The 21,393-nt window shown below is 41.1% G+C and overlaps 3 protein-coding genes across 3 annotated transcripts; 1 reads left to right on the top strand and 2 right to left on the bottom strand.

Moving 5' to 3' along the window:
* Positions 1 to 110: 110 nt before the first annotated feature.
* LOC308149293 (perforin-1-like) lies at positions 111 to 10,581 on the bottom strand (the record flags this gene model as incomplete). Its single annotated transcript, XM_080520984.1, has 10 exons — positions 111 to 150; positions 6,831 to 7,051; positions 7,280 to 7,373; positions 7,462 to 7,949; positions 8,622 to 8,702; positions 8,785 to 8,923; positions 9,012 to 9,145; positions 9,567 to 9,612; positions 10,150 to 10,229; positions 10,312 to 10,581. 10 exons carry the CDS (start codon positions 10,579 to 10,581, stop codon positions 111 to 113), a joined length of 1,593 nt encoding a protein of 530 aa, XP_080377110.1.
* A 4,208-nt stretch (positions 10,582 to 14,789) lies between these two features.
* pin1 (peptidylprolyl cis/trans isomerase, NIMA-interacting 1) lies at positions 14,790 to 18,389 on the bottom strand. The gene is made up of 5 exons (XM_080494355.1): positions 18,237 to 18,389; positions 17,300 to 17,382; positions 17,039 to 17,147; positions 16,840 to 16,950; positions 14,790 to 15,964 (listed from the first exon to the last, which is right to left on the bottom strand). The coding sequence occupies exons 1-5, from the start codon at positions 18,292 to 18,294 to the stop codon at positions 15,855 to 15,857; spliced, it is 471 nt and encodes a 156-aa protein (XP_080350481.1). The 5' UTR covers positions 18,295 to 18,389; the 3' UTR covers positions 14,790 to 15,854.
* An 88-nt stretch (positions 18,390 to 18,477) lies between these two features.
* ubl5 (ubiquitin like 5) lies at positions 18,478 to 20,348 on the top strand. The gene is made up of 5 exons (XM_080520564.1): positions 18,478 to 18,574; positions 18,845 to 18,909; positions 19,733 to 19,816; positions 19,892 to 19,929; positions 20,063 to 20,348. Exons 2-5 carry the CDS (start codon positions 18,854 to 18,856, stop codon positions 20,104 to 20,106), a joined length of 222 nt encoding a protein of 73 aa, XP_080376690.1. The 5' UTR covers positions 18,478 to 18,574; positions 18,845 to 18,853; the 3' UTR covers positions 20,107 to 20,348.
* The last annotated feature ends 1,045 nt before the right edge of the window (positions 20,349 to 21,393 follow it).

Raw genomic sequence — 21,393 nt, forward strand, 5'->3', positions numbered from 1 at the left:
GTAAACCTGGATGAAAAATCTCAAACACAAAGAAGATCTATAAACCAACACAACAGATATCTCCAGCTTTAATCCTTTAAAAGAAATGATGTTCTACCTGTTCTAGATCTTCAGACGTTGCCGTTGCTGGTCTCCTTCCAGTAAATGCTGCTGAGCACAACAAAGACTCAGGAAGAATGGTTTAGACACAAACACAGGACCACCGCTTATAAGGAATTTAGAAAAAAGATAAGGATCATAAAAGACTGCCACTGGTTTAATCATTATGGGCCATTTTAAGGAAATGACCTTCAAATGTTGGAAACAACTTCCTTGTAGATTAGATAGTTTTTTGTTTTGATAACAGATAGTTAGAAAGATTTGTTTCTGCTCATACCATGTTGTTGTGACTGAAGTGTATTTATGAATTTATAATTATATTGAAAAGAAAGGTGAATAAATGATGGTCCCTGTTAATACAGTAAAACCTCTGATGTAGGGACACCCTGAAATCCAAGGGCAAGTGTCTCCTGAAGGCAAGTGTCTTCTCTTCGGACGGACGGGTCCCCAGGACAAATTGTATGACCAGTTGATATTGAACGAACCAAACACCAAATATGTTCTGGTTATTTAAGAGCACATAACTGAACCAATACAAAGATGTATTGTATAATTTACATGTATATAAGATGTATCCAAAATTATTATTAAATAAGATTTAAGTTACTTTGGGGACCACATACAGTCCAGTTTCATCCTGAGTGACCAGACTGGTAAAATATTGCTATAATAACCTTTAAATTCACACTTCAAAGTTTTTCTTTGTTGTGGTCTCAGTGTATGGAATGAAATTGTCTATATTTTTGCAAGATCAAACACTTTGCACTGAAAATGATTACAATCTCAACATGAAGTCAATTTTAATGAAACATTCTGGTGCAAAATACAATGAAATGTAAAAAAAACAAACGTGTATAAATCCTCTATAACCAGCTTGCTTGGTGGGACCAGATTGGAGCTTCTTCTGGTTGGTTTTGTCTGTTGTCCTCGTTTGGCAGGTTGTCCACTCATCACGGTGTGTTAACAGTTAAATATGTGTCCGTACACAGTGATGTGTCTCCCCAGTGCAGGGTGTCCCTCTACTGTATGTCGTTTAAGAGTCAGAGAGCAAATGTTGCTCTACATCTCAGTTCAGACTTGAAGGAAATGTTGACTAAATCATCCAAGAACACTTGTCTCCATAGTAACCAGCAGAGAGAGGCAAATCCTGAAAAGAGGTAAGAAATCATGTCTTTTAAAGCAATTGAATCAGGTCAAGTGAAACACGTCCATCAAGGGACATATGACCAAGTCCAGATGAGCTGAATTCATTGTTTTAAGAGGCCTCCTACCTGGATGAATGGAATTAAGTATAGACACGTTTAAAGCTTGAGGAAGCTTGACCACCTGACAAAGTTCAGTGAATTTAAAAGCTTTATTTTCAAGTGACATACCTCAAGTCATCAGATGTTTTGGAGAGGAGTCCTGCACTTGGATCTGGATTAGTTGCACTGGTCCAAAAGTCCAAGGAGATAAGAAAACACTTTTATCTATCCTGCACATGTGATTCGGGGATCAAAGCAGGTCTACATATTACAAGGAAATAGATAAATATTTATATTTACAAGGTACAATGTTTGATCAGGTTGGACGAGGGACTTTGAAACTTTGTATTGAAGCTGGTTTGAATAACCAATTCTGCATTCTGTCAATGAAGGAGGTTAGGGATTCTGTCCATGATGGATTTCAGCTTTGCTAAGCTCAGACCCTCAGTGGTCATGATGAACTTGCCCCTGCGAGTCCCGGAGAAGCACCAGTGGATCACTGCATAAAATATACCTGATGCTATTACATTGTCGTAGAATTTTCTTCACAGATTATTGTCATTTATTTTTGAGCTGAACATCCAGGGAAGCAGGAGCCACTGTCCCAGTGTCCAAAGCCTGGATGTCCACCACTGCAAAGACGTGTGGTTGTCTGCAGAAATCCATCACCAGCTCCTCTATCTTGGTGTAGATCTGGAGACGGTTCTGATCAGCCCGTCAACATCAGAGATGACTTTCCTTTACCCCCGGGCCAAAACTAAACATATCCATGACGTCTCTCTGTTTCCTGGTTTGACTCAGTCAGACACGTGCGATCCTGATAAGCATTAACACAAAGCAGGTTATCAACTGGCGACTTCATCCCGGTGTTTTCCCTTCAGGATGAGCGCGTGTTCACAAAAAAGGGGCGGAGTCTGAGGCATCGGACCAATCACACACACGCGGAGACACCCTGCAGAGCAGCCTATAGATTATCGAAGGAGCAATTACCAACCAGCAGGCTAAAAGCAACGCTGTCGACTCGTCGAAATGTTAATGTGTCACTTTAACGAGATTGCTGGGATCTCAGCAGACCTCAGGAAAGTGTTTTCATTTCTAATGAAAGACAATCTTCATTTGTGCCTGAGCATCTCAGTGCAAGTGGGCCGTGAGCCAATGCAACGCCATACTAATCCACCCCAGCATCCTGCTCTCAGGGCACTGACCGCCCCATGCTTTCAGCCTGTCGGGGATTGATTGGTTGATTGAGACCACCCGAGAATTATGAAGCAATTTTAATGCGAATAACCAACCATAAATCCCAACAATAGTTTTTTTCTCAACTGAGGATAATGTTCTGGAGCCAAAACTAAACATATCCATGACGTCTCTCTGTTTCCTGGTATGACTCACTCAGATGCGTGCGATCCTGATAAGCATTAACACAAAGCAGGTTATCAACTAGCTACTTCATCCCAGTGTTTTCCCTTCAGGATGAGCGCGTGTTCACAAGAAAGGGGTGGAGTCTGAGGCATCGGACCAATCACACATGCGGAGACACCTGCAGAAGGAGCAGTTATTCCCTGAGAATATGAAAAAATTCAAACACATCCACCAGGCTAATGCTGCAGCCAAAGCCAGACTATTCCTGACTTGTTCGTGTGGGACTTCATGGGATTATAAGATGTTAATTCATCGGACAATATAAACGGACTGCACGGCACTGTGATCACTCAATTTTACTTGATTACACCAGGAAGGTGTCGGGCAGAAGTTTGTCACTGCTCTTCTTTCAGTTTACATTTCCATCCAGTTTGTTTTGAAGTTGACTGAAAAAAGATGGATTTAGACAAAATTAGATGGTGACAAGTAGTGATGGCCATTATACGTATATTTTAGACGGCTTTGAGCAACTCATCCGCTATTTGTACGACTGGACGGCTCGTTGCTGCACGTCAAACATTTTATATATATTTTTTCCAGCGCTATGACATAGGGCAGGGGTGGGCAATTATTTTTCCGAAGGGGCCAAATGAGAAGCAGAAAATATTGTGGAGGGCCGGGCCAAAAGTTTAAACTCAATTCTGCATATGAATTTTATTTCTAAATTGAAAGCAGTAAATAGCATTGTTTACACATGCTGGTAAGTGTCTATGTTATTATTAGGTAAAGAGAAAGTGAGGGTTATTTTAACAAAAAATGTTTTTATTCAGTGCAGTTATTCAAAACAATTGTAAACATGAAACATTTGTAACTCTTTTTTTAATTACATTAACCAAAAGCGCTTTTTTCTATTAAGACTTCACAATGTCTTTGTATGCCAAATATCATTAACAAGATATGTCACATTATGATTGTCAAACTGCCAAGCTGTGCAGACAAAAAGTAATAGTGAACACACTTTTGTGTATTTTCTTGTTCAGTGAGAGAAATCTAGCCTTTGCTGGGCTTTAACGAGTGCATCAAAGTCAGGTTGAATGTCTGAGGTGGAGATGGGAAGCACAGCTGACAGATGATCATCAGTAAGAGAGGATCTGAACCTGGATTTGGTAAACTTCATTACTGAGAATGTTTGTTCACATATGTAGGTAGATCCAAACAGAACCAACATCTTCTGAGCATGTCTCCTCGTGTTTGGAAAGTTCTCCTCCTTAAGAGATGAGTAGAACTCCAGCAGTGATGCTGACTTAAAGTGCTCTGCCAGTTCTGTGTCAGACTGCAGGTCAATGAGCTCCAGCTGAACGTCACTGGGTGCATCATCTACTCTGCAGGCAAAGGGAGAGGAAACCAGGTGCATTTCATCCTCAATGTTTTTACAATCATCAAATCGCCTTAAAAACTCACCATGCAAATCTCCTAACATGGATGAGTACCTGCAGAGATGATTAGCTGATGGTCTGACTTCTTTAAGGGTTTGCATGTGAGTGAGAGTGTTGTTCTGTAGTTGACTTGAAAGAAACAGCAACTTTCTCATAAAAGCCTTCACCAGGTTATGCATGTCATGAACGAAAAGGCCCTTGCCTTGCAGTTTAGTGTTCAGTTCATTCATCAGTTCCGTCACATCAACAGCAAATGCAAAATCTGCCATCCAGTTCATATCTGAAAGCTCGGGGATGTTTTTGCCTTTCATCTCACAAAACTCTTGAATCTCTGTTTTCAGGTCCCAAAATCTTTTGAGCACTTTGCCCAGACTGAGCCATCTGACAGCTGTGTGGTACATGATGTCACCATGTTCATTCTCATGCTCCTCTAAAAGTGCAACAAACTGCCTGTGATTTAATGCTCGTGCCCTGATAAAGTTAACCGTTTTTGTTACAACATCAATAACATGGTTAAGTTTTAGCACAGACCTGCACAGTACATGCTGATGTATAATACAATGGAGCAACACTAAATTATGCTCTGTGCCGAGTTCAGTCACTTTATCTTGGATCTGTTTCAAAAGTCCGACATGTTTTCCTGTCATATTCGGACAACCATCAGTAGTTACGCCTACCAGTTTGTCCCATTTCAGTCCAAGCTTGACCATGCATGCATCGACCTCCTGGAACAGATCGCTTCCCGTTGTCGTTCCTTTTACTGACCTCGATGCTGCCAGCTCCTCCGGGATCTTGAAGTCCTGCCTTATTCCCCGGAGAAACACCAGTAACTGGGCAGTGTCACAGACATCACAGCTCTCATCCAAAGCCAAAGAGAAAAAGTCAAAACTTTCAACTCCACTTTTGAGCTGACATTCGAGATTCTCCGCGATTCCTTCGACCCTTGTGACGGTTCACCTGGACAGCGGGACTTTTTCAAATGCTTCTTTATTCTCAGGGCATATTAGCGCGGCAGAGTCCACCAAGCACTCGTTCACAAACTCACCATCCGAGAACGGCTTGCTGTTTTTAGCGATTTTGTGGGATATGACGAAGCTGGTCTTGGTCGCTACATCCCGGGCTGTGTGTAGCTTGCTAAAACAGCCTTGTTGTTTTGCTAGCTTTGCTAGCAAGTCTTCTGATATTCGCGCTCTCTCAGCCTCCGCCAAGTGTCTGTATTTCTCCGCGTGTTTTGTCTCATAATGCCGACTCACATTATACTTCTTAAACACGGCGACGTGCTCCCCACAAACTAAACAGACGGGTTTACCACCGACTTCAGTAAACAAATATTTAGTGCTCCAAATCTTCTTGAAATTTCGGCCTTCAGCATCCACCTTTCTTTTCTTGACGTGCCCGTACATCATTGAGGGGCGACAATGACCGCCAATCACATGCACTGATTGACTTGTTTTACGGATTACGTATACGACGTACGTAGGTAACGTACACTGTGCATAAATAAACAGGCTTCAAAGTAAATGCATTTCCGTTTTAGTTTATACAGCCGATGGTTTTAGTCCACGCATTAAAATTCGAAAGAAGCTTTTGTTTTCTTAATTCTAAGCAACCTTTCGCGGCCGGTCAGAATCGGGTCGCGGGCCGTATTTGGCCCGCGGGCCTTAAAATGCCCAGGTCTGACATAGGGGAAGTAAACAGCTTTGGTACAAAAACGAAGCACAAATGAAAAAGATTACAGGAAAACATGCAGCATGTGGTCTTTTTATATGAAGGACTAAACAGGCTCAAATTAAATAAATACCATTAAATAATTACCTAAATGTGTCAATTAATTGAATTTAGAATTAAACATATAAATGTGGCATTAAATGTGCTATTATTCATTAAAATACCAACTCATTTTGATTAATTCATGGTTAGGTCCAGTCTGAAATTGCATTGTGGGTGAAATGCACTTTATATATGCAGTGATAGATTTGCGAGAGACAGAAAGTGGGAGTAAGTCAAGCAGAGAGGAATAATATTACAGAACTCCAGACTGGTTACACAATGTCATTGAACCTTTGAGAAAAACACAGAATGTAAATGTATTTTCTGGATTAAAATCGCCATAAAGGTCACACAAATTCAGCCAGTATGAATGTATGAAACTTTATTTCAAAAGCACCTTTCAAGAGCATGAATGTTACAAAACACTTTACAGTAATCAGATAAAAATGGTACAAAAACAAATCAAAACAAAAATCCCAGACATATACACTTAGATGAAAGTAAGATTAATGATGTGGGTCTTTAATTGTTTTCAGTAAAATGTCAACAAAACTACAAAAGAAAATCAGGTTTTCTGGCTTAGAATAGTGACTCATGGAATAAAAGTGAACGTGATTAAAACATGTCAAATAAAAGAAGAAGCAGAGGGGACAGGATGTGACACAATCTATTTTTTAAAACAGAAATACACAGGGCTCAGTCCACTCCTCTTCCCTTTTCTAGTCCCTGAATCAGAAAAGTAACTAAATAGGAACATTGGAACTTATGGAAAGCACAACCACATAACAGGCTCGTCATCCTGCACGGTGAAATTTGCGCATTGCATGCAAGAATAGAATATTTACAAGAGATGGACAGTGGGAATAAGTCCAGCAGTGTGTATTACAGTCAGAACTTCGGACCTAACATAAATGTTTACGATACACGTTTAGTTGGAGATGGTTTATATTGGTTACATTTATCTCCAGTCAGGTGACTGTCACAGGTGAGAGTGTACCGGAACTCAAAGCCACCCCTCCTCGCTGGGCAGCGGAAAAGGTGTGTCCCCTGGTGAAGGCTTTTTGTGCATGAACCCAGACGGTCGTCACGCCACCGATCTTCATCCCAAGCTTCTACCTTCAAACTCATGTCAGTGTCCACCTTCATGATAAAAGAAGAAAATGAACAACTGAACGTCACTTCAAACCATCATTGTAATAAATTGCCGGGGAAACAGATATCTTTAAACTGGCATTGTTGTTGGTATAACGATATTCACTGAACTATATTGTATTAGAATCAGGATGGTTGTCCTTGTTGGGATGATTCAGTTCAGTGTTAGAAAATGTACAGTCAAAGAGTACAGTACTCAGGAGGAGGTTTACTGACCATTCCCAGATCATAACGAGCATTCCACCGAGGGTAGTTTGACCGGATCATGCGAGTTCGTCGATAGTGGGGGCCGCACCACATCCGAGCATAGCTATTAGGGAAGAAAATTAAAAGAAATATATTAATTACTATTGGGTTTGTTTTAAAAAACTTCGGAGTTCAAGCACCGACTCCATCACCTCTCAGTCAAGCCAAAAAGATCTCCTCTTAGATTCCAGCCTCGGATTATGGTGACCGTCAGTGTCCCTCTCCCGGCACGTGGGGGACAGTTGTTCGGAGCCAAGTTCGGCTGAGAACAAGGTGGCTCTTCATCCAACGGCACAACATTGTCCAGTAAGTATTGTTCTATGGCGGCCTTCATCCCTGCCCTCTTTGCCCCATTGTGCACCAAGTAAAACATTGGACGAAGGGCATACCACACAACATCAGGGTGTTCCTTCAGACTGTTCAACCAGTTTGTAAAGCCCAATGAATCATTTTTAGTTAGTGAAAATTCCCCAAACCAGCCATTCCCCCCTGCCACCTCTGTGTGGTGTTGATGAAGACTGGAGCCATATGATACAGAGAGGCTATTGTTATTCAAGACTTTTTTGCAGGACTGTAGGCTACCAGATAGTTTCCCTTTTCCGAGACCAACAGAGATACCCAGTGATAAACAGGAGTGGACCTGGAACACAAAAAGAGGGGGTGAGAGTCTCAGTATCAAGAGCAAAAGCACTCTACATACAGGTTATAGTGGCATGATGTAAACAACTGTATTTACAGAAAGACTGTCTCATTAAAATCTTCAAGGGTTCAGGCCATGCTATTTCAGTGGGGCAGAAGTAGAACTTACTGTGCAGTATACACCAAATATGTACTGCCATTTAAGAAAAAAAAACTCATGCATGCGATAACATATCATTGTTGAAAATTCAGAAGCCACTGAATCAAATCATTTAAAAACATTGGGAAATGTGGTTTTGCCTCGAGAATATATTTATGGTATGTTTGGTGGAGTGGTTGTCTCCAAACCGGGAGGTTGCAGGTTCAAGTCCCATCTCCACCTAGTCACATGCCAAAGTGTCGCGAGCAAGACACTGAATCTCAAATTGCTCCCAATTGAGTGACAATGCCTTGCATTGCAGCAGGTGAAACAGCTCATGCAGCTGAAAAGTGCAATATAAATCAAGTCCATTTTATTAGGTTGGACTAAGTGAAGTCAAGCTAAGTTATGATAAACTGAGTTAAGCTGAGCTCTGCTTACTGAAGTCAAACTGATATTTTGTGTTGGTTTGTTTGCTGCGAAAACAAAAGAAATGAGAGAACTGTGTTGACTTTGTTGAGTCCCTTCGTGTACCTCACTGGAGGAGAGTCCATTCAGAGTGGACAAACAGGTCCGTGAGGCGGTCACTCGCCTGAGTCGCCCACCAAGGTAAACCTGAAATATAGTTTGATGTTAACAGAGGAAAAGGGTTGTTTTTTTTATTTGTGACTCGAGAAACTTAACATGACGTCCTAACCTGGCGGATGTAATGTGTGCCGTAAATTTTGATGAGCTCTCTGTACTCGTCCTTGGACGAGTTGTTGTAGACGCTTGGCAGCCTGTCCAAGTCTTTACTGAACTCTGAGCTGAGTGGGGGTCTAGTTGAGACACGGTATCTGCACACAAAGACCAAAATAATAAATTATCCAAACTTCGTTAAAAGCAAATCATACAAGTAGTGATGGAAGGAGGGTCACTACCTACCCATAATGGGTGCAGGTAACTCTGTGTGAGCTGAAGGTATGACGGTCCTCATCGGTCCTTTGCAATGCAAAGCTATACAGACTAGACTGTGTTCCTCCCACAGTCAAACCGGCAGGTGGTAAATTCAGCCCAACCTGATGGAATAAATGACAGATTATAACACATACTGGATGCTAGGCCCCTTTAGCACCCCCTTGAGTCAACACTATACCTAAAAAGTATTGATACAGTACAGCCTTTATTGCAAATTAATCTGATAATAAAACTATATAACAAACAACCAAACGCAACAAAAGTTTGCTTTTTTACATGAAACATCATGTCAAGGGGTCAAGAACTGTGAAGCAATACAAATCGTACTTAGTCATGGGTTAAAAGGATGGATTGAATCATAGATTGGAGGTGAATGAAATTCCGGTAATGACATATGGGGAGAGCCCACGAGTCAACATCAAAGTTATTTACTCATGATTCTAAAAAAAGATATCAGTATTGAAAATTATTCATAGCTAATATTTGATTGTAACAGTCAACCATATTTGAGACAGCTCCTACCGTCCAGTCGTTGCTATCCTGGGATGTGTAGGTGTTCAACAGTGACCTGTCGGTACAAGTAAATGTTACTCAGTGAGTTCAAATGTCATTTTTCCTACCATTCTAAAGAGGCGGTCAAAGATTTATTTACAATCAAATAAACATGGAGAATGGAAATGTTAAATGTGCATCAGTGACAATATTGTAAACGGCTGTGGCTCGGTGAGTGTGTCTCCCAATTGGAAGGTGAAAGGTTCAATTCCCATCGCTGCCTGTCCACATTTCAAAGTTTGCTTGGGAAAGACACTAAACCCAGAAAGGCATCCAATGATGAAATGAATTAGCTGTCTTGCACGGCAGCTGCCTCCACTGGTGTTTGTGTGAGGAAGTATATTTGACTAACATACACAGCACTTTAAGAGCTGCTCAAGCAGTTGAAAAGTACTATATAACCACTAAATAAGGTTAGCTTAAAGGTGGTTGTGACTATATTCAGACTTTTGTATAGCTTGGACTTTTGCTAGTCCAAACGACACTTTAGATAAGTTATGCATGAAACACCAAAATTAATGCAAACATTTTTTTAGATGATGAACTTCCTTACCTGACAGAGGTGTGTAAACTGCCATAGATATTGGTGTGACAGTTGCTCATTGCACGCCAATCTACTGCAGAGACTGGCAGCTGAAAATAAAGGCCAAACCATGAACCTTTAATCTGTGTGTGATTGTTTCTGTCACTGTCAATCAGTTGATGTATTATTTACTTTCTGCAGCTGGTGTCCTTGTAGAGGATTGGAGCAGAGAGTGCAGGTACGATTTGGGGTGAGGGAAGTCTTCACGTCCACCATGTAGGATCCGGTTCGCCGCAGAGTGAGCACATTGAAGCCCTCCCCCACCAGATTGTGGCCTGGTACGAAGGGAGTGGACTCACACTGGGAGAATTCCCCCACCTGACAGCTGAGGACAGGCGATTGGGACCACAGGAAGAGGAGCAGGCTCAGGCAGACTGCCGGCGGCGTTGTTATAGACAGCATGGCTGCAATGAAAGACACTAAAATGACAGAGACGGGAGAAAGAGGAGGGAAGTGTGAGGGGACTGTGTAACAGGTAACACTAGTACAGACCATGTCATTTTGAAAGTATTGCCGGAACTGCAGGAGTGAACAGGTAAACAGAACCAGCTAACAGCCGGGGTCCAGAGCCTCACTGACAGAACACATGTCACCGTATGAGTGGAGGGAAGTTACACGCCTCTTCTGGTATCTGTATTTAAATGTCTCATGCTGGAGTGTGAATGTGAGTCTATTCAAGCCTAATGTGGCAGAAAGAGGACTGCACCGCATCTGGCCCACTAAAACTTAAATGTTATTGGTTGCAGTCTTGCTGCGATTATTATTGCAGCAACATATCAGTGGTCAGGTAAACTAAATAACTGAACTTGTCTCACACTGGTCTAATTTCAGCTCATGTTTCATATTAGTTGGTGAAGAAACCAACGCATGGTGAATTCTGGAGGCTCAACACCATCACCTTTGCACAAGAGTGGCAATATGTTGAACATTTCACCAACATTTTCTTTGTATTGAAAAACACTTATACATTTCTGACATAAAGTCACGCAGATACAAGTTTTGAAAAGATTCTGTACCACCAAATCCCTCATCCCTCTGCTGCAAGTGACTTAAGATTTACAGTACGTCAGTAAAACCATCTCAATAGAGAAATTATTTCATCAATTCACTCGTACAAATTCAAAAAGGTAAACCTGGATGAAAAATCTCAAACACAAAGAAGATCTATAAACCAACACAACAGATATCTCCAGCTTTAATCTTTTAAAAGAAATGATGTTCTACCTGTTCTAGATCTTCAGACGTTGCCGTTGCTGGTCTCCTTCCAGTAAATGCTGCTGAGCACAACAAAGACTCAGGAAGAATGGTTTAGACACAAACACAGGACCACCGCTTATAAGGAATTTAGAAAAAAGATAAGGATCATAAAAGATCCTAAAGATCATAAAAGAGGTAATGGTTTAATCATTATGGGCCATTTTAAGGAAATGACCTTCAAATGTTGGAAACAACTTCCTTGTAGATTAGATATAGATAGTTTTTGTTTTGATAACAGATAGTTAGAAAGATTTGTTCCTGCTCATACCATGTTGTTGTGACTGAAGTGTATTTATGAATTTATAATTATATTGAAAAGAAAGGTGAATAAATGATGGTCCCTGTTAATACAGTAAAACCTCTGATGTAGGGACACCCTGAAATCCAAGGGCAAGTGTCTCCTGAAGGCAAGTGTCTTCTCTACGGACGGACGGGTCACCAGGACAAATTGTATGACCAGTTGATATTGAACGAACCAAACACCAAATATGTTCTGGTTATTTAAGAGCACATAACTGAACCAATACAAAGATGTATTGTATAATTTACATGTATATAAGATGTATCCAAAATTATTATTAAATAAGATTTAAGTTACTTCGGGGACCACATACAGTCCAGTTTCATCCTGAGTGACCAGACTGGTAAAATATTGCTATAATAACCTTTAAATTCACACTTCAAAGTTTTTCTTTGTTGTGGTCTCAGTGTATGGAATTAAATTGTCTATATTTTTGCAAGATCAAACACTTTGCACTGAAAATGATTACAATCTCAACATGAAGTCAATTTTAATGAAACATTCTGGTGCAAAATACAATGAAATGTAAAAAAAACAAACGTGTATAAATCCTCTATAACCAGCTTGCTTGGTGGGACCAGATTGGAGCTTCTTCTGGTTGGTTTTGTCTGTTGTCCTCGTTTGGCAGGTTGTCCACTCATCACGGTGTGTTAACAGTTAAATATGTGTCCGTACACAGTGATGTGTCTCCCCAGTGCAGGGTGTCCCTCTACTGTATGTCGTTTAAGAGTCAGAGAGCAAATGTTGCTCTACATCTCAGTTCAGACTTGAAGGAAATGTTGACTAAATCATCCAAGAACACTTGTCTCCATAGTAACCAGCAGAGAGAGGCAAATCCTGAAAAGAGGTAAGAAATCATGTCTTTTAAAGCAATTGAATCAGGTCAAGTGAAACACGTCCATCAAGGGACATATGACCAAGCCCAGATGAGCTGAATTCATTGTTTTAAGAGGCCTCCTACCTGGATGAATGGAATTACGTATAGACACGTTTAAAGCTTGAGGAAGCTTGACCACCTGACAAAGTTCAGTGAATTTAAAAGCTTTATTTTCAAGTGACATACCTCAAGTCATCAGATGTTTTGGAGAGGAGTCCTGCACTTGGATCTGGATCAGTTGCACTGGTCCAAAAGTCCAAGGAGATAAGAAAAGACTTTTATCTATCCTTCACGTGTGATTCGGGGATCAAAGCAGGTCTACATATTACAAGGAAATAGATAAATATTTATATTTACAAGGTACAATGTTTGATCAGGTTGGACGAGGGACTTTGAAACTTTGTATTGAAGCTGGTTTGAATAACCTATTCTGCATTCTGTCAATGAAGGAGGTTAGGGATTCTGTCCATGATGGATTTCAGCTTTGCTAAGCTCAGACCCTCAATGGTCATGATGAACTTGCCCCTGCGAGTCCCGGAGAAGCACCAGTGGATCACTGCATAAAATACACCTGATGCTATTACATTGTCGTAGAATTTTCTTCACTGATTATTGTCATTTATTTTTGAGCTGAACATCCAGGGAAGCAGGAGCCACTGTCCCAGTGTCCAAAGCCTGGATGTCCACCACTGCAAAGACGTGTGGTTGTCTGCAGAAATCCATCACCAGCTCCTCTATCTTGGTGTAGATCTGGAGACGGTTCTGATCAGCCCGTCAACATCAGAGATCTCAACATCTCTGTTTCCTGGTTTGACTCAGTCAGACACGTGCGATCCTGATAAGCATTAACACAAAGCAGGTTATCAACTGGCGACTTCATCCCGGTGTTTTCCCTTCAGGATGAGCGCGTGTTCACAAAAAAGGGGCGGAGTCTGAGGCATCGGACCAATCACACACACGCGGAGACACCCTGCAGAGCAGCCTATAGATTACCGAAGGAGCAATTACCAACCAGCAGGCTAAAAGCAACGCTGTCGACTCGTCGAAATGTTAATGTGTCACTTTAATGAGATTGCTGCGATCTCAGCAGACCTCAGGAAAGTGTTTTCATTTCTAATGAAAGACAATCTTCATTTGTGCCTGAGCATCTCAGTGCAAGTGGGCCGTGAGCCAATGCAACGCCATACCAATCCACCCCAGCATCCTGCTCTCAGGGCACTGACCGCCCCATGCTTTCAGCCTGTCGGGGATTGATTGGTTGATTGGGACCCCCCGAGGATTTGACACGGGGAATCACGTCAACTCATTCCAGAAATGGGCCTTTGACAGACACACACAGGTCGCAGACCAGCTTCCATGTTCTATTGTTCTCCAGCACATGGTGGAAGACTGAGGACAGACTTCCTGCCGCTCTGAAAACTCTCATTCTGAGACACACACCCACACACAGTTAGAATCTGTTTTATTTGTCTTTGTCAATAAATATAATTTTTTAATTCATACTTGTTTTATTAATGAGCACAAAGGTGAATGAAATGTCAGCCTCTTCCGTGTCAAGAACTCCAAAATCCTTCAAGCTTTACTGTTAATTCTGATAATTGCAATTAATTTAACTATTAATAAAAATTCCAAATTGTTTAGTTTATCTTATGAGACTGATATAACTGAATTGGATATCATGTCCTGTTAAACAGGTTGTGCTCTCAAGGTATGATACAGATCAAATTGTCAATAAAATAATTAACTATCTTTGCTAATTATTCATTATTGATAGCCAAACTGCTAAAACACTACATCAAAGGTAAGACGTGATCTTCACGAGGTACGAAATCCCAACAGGTGCTTGGTCTTGACTGCATTGGTCCAACCGACACCCTGTTCTGCTGCAGCTTCTTTGTAACTCATTATTTCTTATCTATGGTCATTTTGTACCATCCTCACTTCCCCTGTTATATTAAGAGCTGAAGATCCTCTTGTTCTCCGACAATACCTTCAGGTCAGAGGAGAACCGTACCTTCTTCATTGTTTTCCTGCCAAATGCACAATTTAACATTTGATGTGCCTGTTATTTCGTGGTGTTCTATAGAAAGCTTAACGCTACAACCACATCATCTCCCACAAACATTTGTGAAATGTAATCTGCAGCTTTCAAAAATGAACAAAGAAAACAAAGACTTAAAAAAAAAAAAGGTTTTATTATTTTTGCCCCAGCAACATTGTTAATAGTTCATTTGTTCATGGATGCATTCAAAAGCTGTGAAGTCGTCGTCTGCGTTGCACATCCAAAAAGGGAAACCATGCACTTCCTAAACATTATGGATCATGTAAGCTAATAATTGAATGCATTTATAGGCTTTCCAAGAACACTAAACTGCATTCTCCAGCCTGCATTGGAGAGAATACATGTCAAACATCTTATTTATCCATTTTCCAAAGCCATGACATAGAGGAAGTAACAGCTTTGGCACAAAAAGAGAAATGAAAAAGATTACAAACATACAGCATATGGTCCTTTTACACGAAGGACTAAATGAGCAAAAATTAAATAAATCTCATTAATCACTTAAATGTCTAAATTTATTGAATTTGGAATTGAATATATAAAAGCGGCATTAAATGAGTTATTAAAATACCAACTCATTTTATGGAAAAAGAACCATTAACTATTTCACTACTTCTTTAATTCATGGTACCATGTAATAATTAAATAGTGAAATAGTTATACATTTTTTTTTAAATACATTAAACAATTTTAATGAATTAAATACATTTGTTTTTACATTCATATATTCAATTCCACTTTTAATTATTCACACATTTTAAATAATTATGTACTGGTACATTTTATTTAATTTTAGCACATCGAGTCTTCCATACTTTTAAAGACATGCACATATCGATAACAGGATATTCCAAATTAATTCTTGAACTCTGCTTTTGTGAAGCGATTTTGGTCGCCTCGACAGGCACTCCTGTTATCGGACAGCATGGCCACGAATGCCAGAGGTTTTAAGGAATAATCCTAAATACGCCAGTGTAATTTAATTAACCTCACATGTCTGATAGAGCTAAACCTAAAATGATCCCACCTGAAGAAAACGTGCCTCAGATTGTACGATTTGTTTACTGGGCACAATTTACCATTAGAATCAGTTGTAGTTTTTGGATGGACTATGTGTGTGTGTGTATGTGTGTGTGTGTGTGTGTGTCTGCAGGAAGAAGCTACAGGACGTTTTTCTCTTAGGCAGTACGTAGGATGATGTGGATTCCAGAGTCAGTAAAAACTGGACCGCTCATGTCTCCCACTTTGAGGGCAAAGGAGGCGTCTTCAAAAGGCTTCTGCATTTGACCTGAAACACACAAAAACAAGTTCTTAGCAGGGATAAAATAAATAAATAAATGCAAAAAAACCACCCAGTTTTAAACTAAACCTTATCGCCCACGCGGCACGTTGGTTATTCAGTGTAGCATAAATAAACTCATTTAATATAAATACAATTGTGTTTTTGTTCTTTCATTCCAGTTTTGCAGAACTTGCACTTTGCAGGTCGAGAGACCTCGTCTTTTTTGAGTCCTTGATATTTTCAAAGCCACCTGCGCTAGCGTAGCTACGGTCCGGAGGCAGAAATATTCTGATACGCTCATCGCATACCACTGAAGTATCAACATCGTGACCGACAGTAATCAATTATATTGGAAAACAAATGTATAATTATAATTTGCCCACAATATCCATTACGGCATCTGCATTCCCAATCTGACTTTTCCAAAACTTTAAACAAAAAAATAAAAATCTATGATTTTTCCAGGGCAAATTGCATTTTAAATTTTAATTTTTTCTTGACCGTGTGAACGCTGAGGCCCTTCAGTCATTCCTACCACAGGATGGTTTGATGCTGTGCTTCTTAAGGGTCTTGAAGATTGTATTGGTTTGATGTTTGCATTTCTTCCCGTCCCTTTTGCAAAAAAAAAAAAAATAATCTTTCTAATTTCTGCAAATCCTTTGCAGAGGAGGATGAGCTCAAGGTGGAGCATAATTATTAGAAATTGTGAATATAATTTGCAATAATGAAACGCTTTCCTTTTAATTGCCAAAAAATGTGTTCGATATCAAGCCAGCAAAACACTTGATATGTTTAAAAGAAATGGAGAAAAAAACAAACAAAACTGCTGAATGAAAAACGCTTGAAGCTGGTTTGGAACAGCCTGGATGTGATCAGTGTACCTCTGCCAAATAGTCCCAGGTCGCCACCTTTATTCGCCGAGCTGCAGTCGCTGAACTGAGAGGCCAAAGACTCGAACCTCTCCTGTCCAGACTGGATCTGTTCTATGTAATCTGCGCAGAAGACAAGGGACAGGATCAACACACCAGCCGGACGCGGTGAAACCGCGATGCCGTTCCCTCGGCGCTGTGCCCAACTCACTCTGTAGGAGCTCCAGTGCCTCATCCTTGGTCCGCGTTATCTCCCGTTCTCTCCAGGACGACGGCCGTCGTGACTGATTGTGCTTCACCAGGAGGTGAGAGCAACGTACCTGAGGAAATAAATAAAACATACTGAAATATGATCATTTTCTCTCTTAAACGAAGCGTGATATTTTCAACCTATTAATACTCTTTAAGCCCACAGATTTGTTTTGGCTTCTAAAAAATAATAAAAAAAGAGAATACAATGTTCACACCCCACCTGATCTGGCCCTCCACTGCCGTCTCCCACCGGACGTTCCCATTGGCTGGCATTTGTGTTGTGGTTGAAGTAGTAAACCCGGTCTGCAAAGGCAAAGACACAGATCCATTAAACCCTCATTCACCGATTTATGTCACACAAGATAAGACACAGCACGTGCAGAGTCTGTTAAACTATCACCCCGTCATTCACTGCAAGACGAACCTTTAGAAGCAATAAGTCCAAGACTATTTCTCTCCGTTGATCTCAATCTATTCAGATGTTTATGCAGATATGCCACTTTTCTCTAAATCTAATGCAACACTGGGTCTCAATAATATAAATGTTGCAGAGTACGTGGCAAAAGACAATAACAAACCACCCTGATCAACTTGCTCATATCCAGATTATGGAGCCATAAAACCAATATGTGCAACATAATCTTCAATTGCTGGCAGAAATCCGCCCGTGATTCGACAGAAAGAGGAAAAGATTGATCAGGCCGAGTGAACCTCAGAGTTAATTCACTATAAACACTTTTAAAACAGTTTGCACAGTGTGCACATGGGAAATGGGACAAATATGCAGGAGGAGTGACTGACAGACAAAGGAAGCAGCACAAAGTTGATATTTGAAGCTCGTTGGCCTCGTTGAGTGAATGAATGAAAGCACGTTCGATTTCCCACCGGGTCTGCACGGGAGGGCGGGGTGGTCTAACTCTGGGCCCTGCGGCAGTCAGTTTGCGTTGCCCTAAACGAGCCACTACAGACATACAGCAAACCACTACAACTTCAGAAAAAAACCGCCCCGTGCTGAGGAATCCCTGTGGTTAGTTTCGACACGCCATGATTAAACTTTGTAGGGCCTCGTTTCAGCGCCGCACCACGATGCTGACGGCGTTAGCATCGAAGCTAACATCGCCGCTTGGCGCATCATGATTCTCCTGACGTCTCATTACTTGAATTGCGGCTGAGTCTTTTCTCCCATCCAGGTGGTAGCTTCTCCTCATCTGACATGGTTATTCTTCCCACAGCAGCGTTTTGTTTCCCAAATTTAAATCTCACTGCAGCGCCTGACTGGGCTCAAACTGCAGTAGATGTTTTTAGATTGAGGCCTGCCTACTGTGGGGTTTCCGGTCCTGCGATTGGCCGATGTGAGCTGTCAATCATAGCTCTGCCTGTTTGATTGGTTGAGAGTCGCACAGGAAGCGGAAACAGAATCGAGAACTTTCCTCAAAACAGCACCTAGACGGACTACAAATTTTTTTTTTATTGTTCTTCTGCTGTGAATTTACAGGTATGAACGAAACGTTTAACATTTCGATACACTACAAATTGGCTATAGACATAGTCTCCATATATATTTCAGAACAATGCTTTTTCTTTAGTCTGTTCTTTTGCCCAGTTGCTAACATTCATCAGCTAATCATGATACGGTAATGCTACCTTTCCCCCTCCCCACGACATAAACACGTAACTTCAGTCTAATCTTTAACTTTAAACACAGTCAAATTGTCTCCAGGTGTCTATACGCTGCACGTGTGTCTGCTAACTCTCCGTATGACAGGAGCTGAAGATGATCGAGGTGATTTGTAACGATCGTCTGGGCAAAAAGGTCCGGGTGAAGTGCAAGTATCCTTCAGGAAGCGGTGCAGAGTGTCGTTGAAGTCACCAGGACGGTCTGTGCGCGTGAAGTCTTGACGTTGAATCATGTGGCTGATCTTTCTGTCATAGACAGGAAATGTTGGATGCAGATCTGCACTCTTGTTTTCATTTGCACTGCTGTTCAAACTCGTGTTTGACACATAGTGGTTCCAACCTGTAGCTGCTTTGCATTAGATCCGTCCAAAAAGGTTATATATCAATTTATTAACGAAACCACTTGGGGGGGACCCATAGCTAGGCCCTCACCCTAGCTATGGGTGAGGACAGGAGACACCCCCTGGACAGGTCGCCCGTCCATCACAGGGCAAACACACACCTACAGTCAGCCATACACACTCACACCAAGGGGCCAATTTTGGGTCACAGATCAACCTCACATGTTTTCGGTCATTGGAATACATGAAAAATCCACAGAGAGAGGCGAGAGCACCAACCACTGTCCCCCCCCCCCCCCACATTTGTTATGATGAGCATGTAAAATCTCCATACTGGAAAATGTCTCCAAATCAAATTCAGGAGAAGCAAGAGTAGCAGACCAGACTGACGGAGGTAATTGTGGCAGGCATTCATCATCCACCATCCAGTATTTTAAAAGGCTTTTCAATGTAAAATACAGACATTTACATGGTGATAAAAAAAAAAAAAGGAGCTGTTTCCTGAGGTTTTTTTTTCTTTTTTGACAGCTACAGGTGTAGTGTCTCACTTTGTTGTCTCCTGGTGAGAATATGTGAACTCAGGCTGGAGAACAAGGACATGTTCTGTTGTGTCTGCCTTAACTTCCTCCTCTCAGCTCGGAGGACACAATCGGGGACCTGAAGAAGCTCATCGCAGCCCAGACAGGAACGCGGCACGACAAGATTGTACTAAAGAAATGGTAATGCTCTCGTCTTTAAACAATGCCCTGACTGTGACCGTCCTCTGGTAGCTCACTGTTCTCTTATTTCCACAGGTACACCATATTCAAGGACCACGTGTCTCTGGGCGACTGTATCCTTTCTGAAATCTCTTCACTGTGAAGTACAAACTTGAAGTGCACAATTCTGATGTATATTTTTAGTGTTGTAACGAGAATAATGTTGATAAAGTTTTCAGCATTTGTACTTAACTGTGAGCTCCTCAGATGAAATCCACGACGGGATGAACCTGGAGCTCTACTACCAGTAGACCAGCAGAGGGCAGACATGAGTCGGAAGATGTACAGACAAACGATTTGCTCCACAAATACGTGGGTTCGGATGGTGTTAACGGAGTGTTGCTGCAGGAAGTCCCCTCCATCAGACACCTGACCCGACGCTCGCTTACATCTGAGGTTTAATTGTTTTTCGGTCTGCAAATTGTTGCGTGGAAGACGTGTATTAATTTTTTGTTTTGATAATTTTTGAAGTAAAGCAGATATTTACATACTCAAAAAACTGAGTGCTGGTCATTAATGTCCTGTGGCTGTTACTTATTTCTGGATTTGATGACGCCTGCCTGATTTAAACGTGACTCAGTTATAGAGATCAAGTCTGTGACCCACTGCAGTGTCCTACACGTCACACATTATGGTATTACACTGGTATTACACAGGGTAGGAATTGACAAACTACTCATATTCACAGTATCGTAGTTAAGTGTAATTATTGGGTACGTCTAATACTAGAGTATGAAATTTCCTTTATACTCTCGGGAGAATTTCCATCATGTATATCACTGCATTAAAAACCGTCTTTACTCACAAGTAAGTTTATTAATCCAAACATTCATCTACATTTGTATCGCCAATAATTGTGGATTTACACATAGTTGATTACTATTGTACTGTGAACTTAGATCCCAATAGAGATAAATCAAAAATCTGGCATGTTTAACAACAGTACTTCTACTTGTAATGGAGTTGGTTTAAACAACCCTACAAGTAGACGTATGAGAGTAGATATTGTTAGTACTTGTTAACCCCCCCAATGTCTTTGTTTCCACCGCAAAGTAAAGACGGGGTGAAAAAAACAAGTGTAGCTCAATTTATCTGTGGTTGATTTGAGGCGTGCGAGAGAACGTTCATTTCAGCTGCTGTCCTCCCAGCAGATCATGTGACCCGCGTGTTTGATTTGGAGCAAGTTTTACACCAGATGTCCTTCCTCATGCAACCCGAGTATCTGGGTTAAAGTTATAGGGACCCACAGCGGGATTCGAACCAGCAAACTTCAGGCTAAAAGCTTGTTTCAATCAACTCCAGACCGCCATGTGTAACCCTGAATCCATTCTCACGTTTGCAGTTGACGTATTTAACTCACACCCTTGTGGAATGGGCACATTAGCATTTGTTTCTCAATATATATGCTAAATTTGCACCTTAAGTCCCGTTAAAGTTTGGTACAATACAGATATCAACGACATTCAACTGCAGTCACGAAAGTTTCATCCAAATAAGGAATAAGAACTACCCAGAGTGTTTTTCTCTCTCTTTTTTTT

The sequence above is a fragment of the Blennius ocellaris genome (genome assembly GCF_963422515.1).
Source record: "Blennius ocellaris genome assembly, chromosome: 3".
Lineage (NCBI taxonomy): Eukaryota > Metazoa > Chordata > Actinopteri > Blenniiformes > Blenniidae > Blennius > Blennius ocellaris.

Bases quoted from the DNA above. Each gene is read 5' to 3' on its own strand.
- pin1 (XM_080494355.1), bottom strand. From the start codon at position 18,294: ATGTCAGATGAGGAGAAGCTACCACCTGGATGGGAGAAAAGACTCAGC. The intron at 17,148-17,299 runs GTGGGGTGTGAA...TTATTTCCTCAG, and splicing joins GCAGTGGAGGGCCAGATCAG to GTACGTTGCTCTCACCTCCT. The intron at 16,951-17,038 runs GTGAGTTGGGCA...TCTTCTGCGCAG, and splicing joins GGCACTGGAGCTCCTACAGA to ATTACATAGAACAGATCCAG.
- ubl5 (XM_080520564.1), top strand. From the start codon at position 18,854: ATGATCGAGGTGATTTGTAACGATCGTCTGGGCAAAAAGGTCCGGGTG. The intron at 19,817-19,891 runs GTAATGCTCTCG...TTATTTCCACAG, and splicing joins AAGATTGTACTAAAGAAATG to GTACACCATATTCAAGGACC. The intron at 19,930-20,062 runs GTATCCTTTCTG...TGAGCTCCTCAG, and splicing joins CCACGTGTCTCTGGGCGACT to ATGAAATCCACGACGGGATG.